The following is a 9,138-nucleotide window of genomic DNA, read 5'->3' as shown; positions in this document are numbered from 1 at the left end:
TCTTTTTTTTCATAAACCATTTTGTGCTGTAGGATTTGCCTATTTTCTGTAAAGTCATGAGTGTAACTAACACAAGGTATGCTTGGGACATGTCCCCTGCTTTTCCTTTAGCTGTTTATCTGTGGCATGCAGATTATGTTAGCTAAATGATTGGTTCACCTATGCCAGTATATCATATTAAGTTTAAGAATATGGAGGTTGTTGTTGTTTCCTGTTTTATACCCCTTGCTAGTTAGTTAATGCCAGGAATAAACCCACTCTAACTTCTTTAATTTCTTTACAGAACTTCTGTTCAGTATTGTTTTCCACATATTTAAAAGAAATCTTTGTCACAGTAATAACAAAGAGTCAGGGAGGATTCAGACCAAAGGCCATGATCAGGACAAGTGCCACAGCAGGTAAGGAGGGATTAGAACTTGATTAGAAAAAGGGAAGGTTATGTGTAGCAGTTTCAGCGGTTTTATAAGACCATGTTATGGCAAAAGTAAACCTCAAGAAAATGTGCAACTTTGACAGCAGCTTTTTGAAAAATTTTAGGTCGCAACAACCACAAAAAATTGCAACATCCTGGAGGGTCTCTTTGCTTTACTACCTACCAGTTAAAAGATGAGAACAACTTAATTTAATGTGGTACATACTTTACCAGGACAGTCCCCTTAATAATAACCTGCTGTTTTTGGTCTGCCTCTATGGTTAAAACAGTTTTGTTGTTTTCTGGAAAGAAAAGTTAGATGCTCTTCCCAGAGATCACCTGTTTGCAGTTTAAAGAAAGTTTGTCCCAGCTTTAACATTTGGAAGAAAATGTCTTAAGCTCATGCAAACAAAACCCAGTCTTTCTCCTTCCTCTGTGCCTAGTTTGCTTTTACCACACACCTTCAGACGACTTGACTGCACACATTGACTTTATGTGTTATAAACCCAGCCACATTTGAAAACAACAACAAAGGTTTTCAAGCTTCCCACGTGAAAAATGGGTTGTAGTGACATTGCTATGACTGTCAGTGTCGTCTATGGTGTTAGCAATGTTGTCGTGCAACATGATTTTCTAGTGCAGATGTGTCTAACTCCATTCTGAGGGCTTCACATTGACCTGTTTGGTGAGCAACATAGTATTCCTTTTGCACTGACGGGTTTGTTCTATTGTTCTAACTCCCAGGGTCTCAGGCTCATTCTAACTTGTGGCGTAGGGGAGCTATTGGTTTCTAATTCTTTCTGAAGAGGTCTTAAGACTGCACCAAAACCTAGAAAACTCCTATTATTTCTGTTTGTTACTGTCTTCTTTCCTTGTCTGCATTTGTTGTTACGAAGCTACTGTCTGTGTTTTTGCTAAAGTTGTTTATTTGAAGTCCTTTGTATTACTGTGGTGTTGGTCAATGGTTGTTGAGATGTCGGTTGCTGTGCAGTACCAATGGTCTTACTCTAGTGTTAACCCCTTCTGTTTACAGAGAAAGATGCAGAGGAGAAGTCTGTAGCGCTGACTAAAGGTGCTGAAGTGAAAAGAATTGCAGGTAGAGGAACTGGGAGCATTTATTCTACGTGACTGTTTTCAATCAAGTGACTTGACTAATAAGATCCCCTAATATTTGTTTTTATGTTGTCTGAACTTTAAATGCAACAGTGTGTTGTCTAAAATGTCTCATTCTCTCATTTGTTCATTTATGGTGCATTTGTTCATTTACTGTTGTCATAGCAATCGCATAGGCACTAATAGGGTTTCTTGCAGTTAATTTTCCACCTCAGTGGAGCTTTTAAGACTTTGCATAAGTTTGACACTGTGAAATCTAATTCACTCTTCTGGGACTGAAGCCACTAACCTTTTATCCTTCTCCACCTTTTGGTTCTGTAATATGGAATAATTGCAGTTTGCCTCAGTTTTACAAGTCCAATTTTGCCTCTTCTAACTGAACTCAAATGCTGCTCAATGACCCTTTTCTGTTTCAGAGCTGGAAAATGACATCAACGTTGGACGAATAGTAAGCTCAGGTACATGTGCTGCCATGCAAGCCAAAGCCTCCACCTCCTCGCTCTCTGTACTCTGCTAGAAAGGAAATGACAAACTCCTACAAAACTCTGGAATAGTTACGCACCCCCATTTGTGGTCAGAGACTAGTTTGCTTTTTATTAGAAATTAGGAAGCTTTGTCAGTGAAAGCTTTGTATTGAAATAGTTTCACAGTTGGTGATGAATCAGACTATCTGTTATCTACCCTGCCCTCTGTTTCCGTTTGATAACAAATGCCAGCAGGAGTTTTTCTCCAAAACATTTTTTCTTATCTGTGATTTAATATCTTCCATGTTGCCTCGTCTTTCACCACGGCTGTGTGATGCTTCTCAGTGTAAATTTCCAACACAAATGCCCTCACCTTGCTTATTGTCAGCGACCACGCTCCCTCGGCAGTGCTTCGATTTTTCCTCAAATACTTGTCAAGCATTCCCATTGTCCTTTTCTTCATCTCTGTTTGCCAGCTTCTCTTTGAAGGCAAGACTCACACACACACACACCCTCAGGAGTAATTCTGCGCTACTTTTTACTTTGATTAATGTCACATCTGTTACATGCGAAGGACATCACATTATTTCACTGATAGAAATAATGTGAAATGTCATCATTTTCAATGGAAGGCTGCAGTGAACACTGAAATCTCCCAAATCGAATTAAACTTTTCATTTCACCTCAAATATGTTTTTCTTCTGGTTTCTGTGCTCTTCTGTCTACCTCAGTTCTTCAAAACACCTACTGGATACCCATAGGTGATCTCAAACTGTTTTTCTAATGTTTATTTATTTATTGTTTTATCTCAACAGATGGTTTTTGGCTGGCCTCTGCCTAACCTTGCTTGTTTGTGTTGACTCCTTAATACAGATGCTTTTACTTTTCCATATGCTGCATTGTTCTCCCTGTGGAAGCCACACATGTCGTTTAAACTACAGTTACTGAACTGATAGTTGAAATAATGTAGAATGGATGTCCACAAAACGTCCCCAGTAAGGATGAGCCATTTCAAACACATGTGCTTCACAGACTCATAGGCCTTTTTGTTTGTCTTCACTTTGCAGGGTACGATAAGCAGGGCTTTCTGCTGCAGCTGGAAACGAAACTGTGAGTATATTTCGTTCTCATAAATGGTTATTAATGCAACAGGTTCATGGATTCTCCATGCGCTGCATGGGAGATGAGTGATTCAACATCTGGCTTTAAAAAAAATGGAATCACAACTCTTGGAGAGACCAAAAGAAATCATGTACTGTTTTCCAGCCTTCTGGGTTTGTAAAACATCCATCTATTCAGCTTTTTCATGTAACATTCTTATCTGATGGACTTTAATAACAAGGGGAGGAGGGACAGAAAGCAAAACAACATAGAAGGAAAAAAACATCTTTCATTTCTTTGTGACCTGAAAATGACAATAGATATGAAAAGAATAATAAAATGTGAGAATCTTAAAGATGAAGAATAAAGTCCAACATGCTGATTTACTCTACTGCAGTCCCAGCCCATTTGGATCCAAATAAACAGTCTCTGCTGCAGTGATCAGTACAATGCAATGATACAAGGAGTAAAAAGGGAACAAACAATGAATAAATATGTTCTATTCATCTACTTCTATAACCACTTAATGTGGGCTCTCTGTTAATAAATGAGCTGTTATTACTTAATCCTTGCAAATTAAATACCTTATTTTCCGCACTATAAGGCACACCTAAAAACCTTCAATTTCCTCAAACACACCGACAGTGCACCTTATAATCTGGTGAGCCTTATATGTGGACCAATATTGAGCCACAACATGTCTAGCAACTACAGTAAGCAGCCACCGACTTCATTTCCGCCCGTAGAAGAAGAAGCGCGCGGTGCATGCTGGGATAGTTGTCAGAACGCTGGTTTGTAATCTATTAATAAAGTTTGACTGACCTATCTACCCACCGACCGTCTAGAATCAGGTCGTCTGCAGGTCATTTAGCACCACGTTCTCCACGAACATGCTGTATGCTAATGGAGAAGAATGACCATCGTCCGGCCACGCCCCGGCCCAGTCGGAAGGCTCTGCTCGACGACCGGAGTCGGGACTATTTTGTTGACGTTCCCTGTAGTGCAGCTCCATCTAGTGGATGCATAGCATAACTCCAGCCTCTACTGTAGCGTCTATTCTATGCGCCTTATAATGCGGTGCGCCTTATATATGAAAAAAGTTTTAAAATAGGCCATTCATTGAAGGTGCGCCATATGATCCGGTGCACCTTATAGTGCGGAAAATACGGTAATAACAAACTCTGGCAAACAAACTGAATTTGTCAGAGTTCTTGGCAGGATTGTGGTGCCGTACAGGGTTTCTGTTGTGTTACCTTGACAGAGGCTGCCAGGTGTATCTTTCTGTTATGGAATCTGTGTTCCTGTGCGTTCCAGGTCTCATAGTTTGAAAATGATCCTGGCATACCCACAACAGGCCAAATGCTACAGCAAAGTAGCAGCTAGCTTGTTAGCTTTCTACCACTGTAAGGATGTATTTACTTTTCCAACAAGGTAACAGGAATGTAATTTCATAAAGCTTCAGAGAACCTCACTTTAAAAACCTTTAGGCTGTGCACGCTCACCGCCCCCAGAAATATTCAAATAATTGGGAGTGTATCTTTTTCTATTGCAAACCAATGCAGCTGATTCAACACCAAAGGTAGTGATTTCATATTTGTTGGCAGGCTTTGTACATTCATTTCTTGAAATGATTTAATTAATTTATTTTTTTTTATCTTAATGAGGAAATGTGATCCATTGTCATAACTATGGCAAATGCAAACTCACGGTAAATGGGTTGAGTAATTATTTTAGTATTTTGTGTGAAGTGTCATATTGCTTGTCAGTGAGGATGTGTTTTAATAGATCATTATTCTGCTGTCACTTTGTCAGCACATCAGTGGATGCATATGCAGTGCTCTGAATTTGTTTGACTTAATCACTCCAAACTGCAATGGTCAGATCTCCATTACGCTGCCTTTAGCTTACTGACCTTCAAGGCATCTGTCCTCACACACACATCATATAAGCAGTCTGTCAACACACAGTTTAAGGTGGATTTTATGAGTTCAGTTTGTATAAAACAGTAACTTTATGTCTGTACTCTCATTAATTATATAATGATGCACAACAATCTATTATTATTCATGGAAAAGCTGTTAATTAGTTTGTAACATGGATCATTTATTTAAGGTTAGTAGCATGAGTGAGGCTTAGAAGATTTCATCCCTACCGATTTATGCATTTCCCAATAAAATTCCAACTGTAAATAACCTTAAGCTGAATAGAAATCTTGTCAAGGAAAAAATAAGAGCTGTGAATGATGTGCAAATGAGGCCTAGGTGAACCTTTTCTGCTGACATTTCTGACTTTGGACCTCACAAAGAGCTCAGACCTTGTCTCTCTCTCTCTTCCCCCCCCACTCCCCTCCCTGTTTATTTGAACTAAAATCACAGCGCACATCAGATTATTAATGATGGTAGTAGTAATCGGGAGGTTCCAGACTTGGCACCACTGGTTTGATTATTTAAACAAGGGTCTCACTGTTTTGTCTCGCCACACACAGATGAGACGAAAAGTTGTCACTGACTTATTCAAGTTCCTAAGCAATCGACAGCTCTGACTCTCCTTGACAGTGTTTGACAAGCTCAGTTTTGAGGGTTTAAATATGTTTCTGTTACTGCTAATGAGTTATCATGGTGTGTCTGAATGTTTCCCTGTGTTCTGTTAATGTATAGGCCACCAGAGTTGGCATACAAGTATGGCAACCTCAGTGAAGGGGTGTGTAAACCAGGATATGCAGCAGCCAAGATGACATCCATCTACCCTAAGTGAGTAGTCTGCTTTATCGCTGTTCTTTTTATATATGAAACGGATTGCACAAAGGACAGATCCTAAGATTTCTTTATGGATTTGTATCTAGATGTTAATAGGAGATGAGCTCCTTCTTGGGCATACCGAGATACATGATGTCACTCCCAAAGCCAGTCGGGCCTAAAGGCTTTTTCGTCCGACATAGAAAAGCCTCCACATTCCTGTCCAATCTGATCCTACTATCAATTGTGTTTTTATCGTCTACTTCCCCACAACAAAAACTCAACTGTGTTCTTGTATTCCCCTGGTACACAATAGAACATTTGTCACCCAAACACAAGGTCTCCCATCTTTCCTCTGTCACATCGTAGAGTCTTTAAAGACTTCTCTATGGGCGACACAAACTTCCTGTCCTGATTCATCACAAGCTTTCCCCCAACCAACCCACATGCTCCACTCAGTCCTCCAGAGCCTGATGTCATTTGTTCTTTGATTTTTCTTTTTTCTTTATCCCCTCTGGGCGTCTATTTTCTGTACAGCATCTCAGCTTGATCTATAGGACATTGTTCTATTAGCATTCTATGAGCCAAGCATGGGCAATTTTCCACACTGATGAATAAGAGCCAGTGGCATCACAAAGGAGTACTGACCTAATTAGGGGACAAATTCACCATCCCTATTTTGTGTGTTTTATTTATTTATTTTTTACAGAACATTTAAACATTGTCCCCTGAAGGTAGAAACTTTTTAAGATAAGACTCGTTGAAGTGTATATCCTGTCATTAAAACCCTCCAGTGTGGCAATAAAAATGTGCTTCTGTATGCAGAAAAAAATGACTTGCTCAGAAATCCAAGCTGTTCTTTTCAGGTGAAAGTAAAGTGTGGCTTTATTTGGAAATGAATGTCTGGGAGTTTGGAGGCAGAGTGGAGAGGCACAGAATCTACCTCGCTAAAAGACCGGTGTGAGGCTTTCAGTCTGTGATGATCCTGGAATTCTTGCAGCTTTTTATGTTTTCCTTTGCTGACTCAGCTTTATGGAGACACAAATTTCATGCCTAAACCCCACTTGGCACTTGGTCACCGTGCCAAAAGGTATTAATATCGACATTATCAACTCTAATGTCACTGTGCTTGATTCTGTTATATTCAATTAAGGCCAGTTTGCTAACTGGCCTTAATTGAATATAACAGAATCTACACTTTTAGAATCGGTAAATAACTCAAAGCATCCCCAAGCAGACCTGTTCCTGCTTTTGCTGTGGCTAGCCACATATGCCATAGATTTTCTAAGTTTTTCAATGATGACAAATTCATGGAAATCAAAAAAATAAATAGATATGGCTATTTGAATATTGGTACTCTGGATTCTAAAATTCAGTTTTTTCAGTTTTCAAAATTTTCCCAAAACCTACTTTGGAACCTGGGACTCTTCAGAAAGGCTGTTCATTTACATTATTTTGCATTAACTAATGATTTATAGGAATCCATCATCTTTTCCTGGATTGATGAAGTTGTGAGAAGTTCAATTGCTGAGGTCTTCCCTCCTTTTTGTAGCACACAACTGTATGCTTCACAGTAGCAAACTGCCAAAGAACCCTGCTTTTACAGAGGTTTATAGATTCACTTTTGCAGGTGATCAAGTTTATTTTATTTAATGATCCAAACAACATTAATTTCTTCCACACTTAGTTAGTTTTTGTTAAATAAAACAGACTGTGTTATCCATCTCTGTTTCTTGGTAAAGTCAAGATGATTCTTGTAGATTAAAGTATGTTGAAAAGGAAAATATACTTGTTTTTCACCATGATTTAGTTTTAAATATTGCCATCAAAACCACACAAAGTTCTTTGCTTTCATTTTAGCTAGAAAAGGAAGTGTTTTTGGACACTTCCGTTGACAAAGCTTCCCAGAGCAAGCCTCCACCCCCCACCAGACCCCCAAACCTGACTGTACGTGAGCGGCTTCGCGTTAATGACTTCATCTAATCAGCTGCACATGTCTGATCAAAGTTCTGTACAGCTTGGAGCCCACTGATTATTACTACCTTCACTACGGTCACATAGGTCAATCAGCAGAATTAATGTTCTGGCTAGTGGAGGCTTGGAAGATGAAGAGTTAGGTGTGGGCTATATGTGTGCAATTATTTTTTTAATGGACTAAACCAATTAAATGTTTTCTCATTAGTTTTTGCTCCAGTTTGAGAGGAAAATCATTCTGAACGTTGATTTGTTCTCAATCGTGCTGTCCAAACGGGTGTGACCGACAGTGCAGCACTTGGAGAAAGCTGCTTAACCTCTGGCACTGAGGTCTTGTGGTTCCCCTTCTAATCATCTCCTGCTTCCTCCTTGTTTGTCTTCTCTGAAGCCCCTTGCCCTGCAGAGTCCAATTTATTTTAAAACGCCTCCCTCTACCCTGAGCTTCACCCAAAACTGTTTGTGTTGGAGCCCTAAATCAAGTGTTGGCTGTGAACTTCAAGTGGCACGGTTATGAAAATATTGCATGTGAGAGATGGACCCTGCAGAGGAAATGAGCACAATGCATCCCTGCCTTCTGACTGAGTTGGGAACCCTCACATTTTATTTGACATCAAGCAGTCCCGTGTCTGTCTGCATTGTCAGGATGTCAGTGACTAACTATTGGTCAGGGCTCAGTGACTCATAATAAGTCTTTGTTATTTATTGCCCCATCTGGCCTCACAAGTCTTAAGTTTAACGAATATCCTTTTGCTTTGGCAGGACAGACGTATGTGTGTGTGCATATGTGTGTGTGTTCTTGTCAGGTGATGTGACGACATATAAAAGCCAATCTGGGTGCTTTGTCCTTTTCTGGCTCTGGTCTCCTCGATTTAAAGTTTGGGATTAATTTCAGAAGTCGCCTGCGATGCTGGGAAGAAGTTAAACTTAACCAGAAGGTCTCCCTATAATGTCGGCCTTTATTTAGTCATTGCATTTCAGAGATTCATGTTTATCACACTGGTCTGTCACAGTGTTATTACACAGGGATTCCGGTTGAGACATAGGAGTGTCTGCTTTGCTGTCTCTACTTTTGATTTCCCAGTTCCAAAAGTCTGCTAGTTAGTGTTGTCTGGAAGCTAAAGGTTGCCGAGAACGTGTGTATTTACGACTCCAAGTGCCAGACATTAGGCCATCAGTGGGATTCGAGAAATGCATCGCAAGTGGTCTGGTTCTGAGAAGAGAACCACACTTCAGTCCTATTAATCAATCTCTGCATACCTTTGGTTATACGCAAACCAATGGATCATCCTTTTAGAGCTCTGTGAAGCACCACAGCATCGTCAAATTACCAAATGTAGAT

General features: G+C 39.9%; 1 protein-coding gene across 4 annotated transcripts in view; it reads left to right on the top strand.

Annotated features, from left to right (window-relative positions):
• Positions 1 to 343: 343 nt before the first annotated feature.
• Positions 344 to 9,138, top strand: part of st3gal3b (ST3 beta-galactoside alpha-2,3-sialyltransferase 3b) — a 45,423-nt gene continuing 36,628 nt past the window's right edge. For 2 of the 4 annotated variants that reach the window (XM_016680038.1, XM_007568773.2), the window contains exons 1-5: positions 359 to 398; positions 1,446 to 1,508; positions 1,942 to 1,983; positions 3,057 to 3,099; positions 5,748 to 5,840. In XM_016680038.1, the coding sequence (XP_016535524.1) occupies positions 374 to 398; positions 1,446 to 1,508; positions 1,942 to 1,983; positions 3,057 to 3,099; positions 5,748 to 5,840 (266 nt within the window). In that variant the 5' untranslated portion in view covers positions 359 to 373. Of the gene's footprint in view, positions 399 to 1,445; positions 1,509 to 1,941; positions 1,984 to 3,056; positions 3,100 to 5,747; positions 5,841 to 9,138 lie in introns of all 4 variants that reach the window. The other 2 variants (XM_016680039.1, XM_016680037.1) reach the window with 2 other exon arrangements.

The sequence above is a fragment of the Poecilia formosa genome, unplaced genomic scaffold, assembly GCF_000485575.1.
Source record: "Poecilia formosa unplaced genomic scaffold, Poecilia_formosa-5.1.2 Scaffold230, whole genome shotgun sequence".
NCBI lineage: Eukaryota > Metazoa > Chordata > Actinopteri > Cyprinodontiformes > Poeciliidae > Poecilia > Poecilia formosa.
The sequence above is the reverse complement of the archived record's forward strand: the minus strand, read 5'-3'. Positions and strand labels throughout refer to the sequence as shown.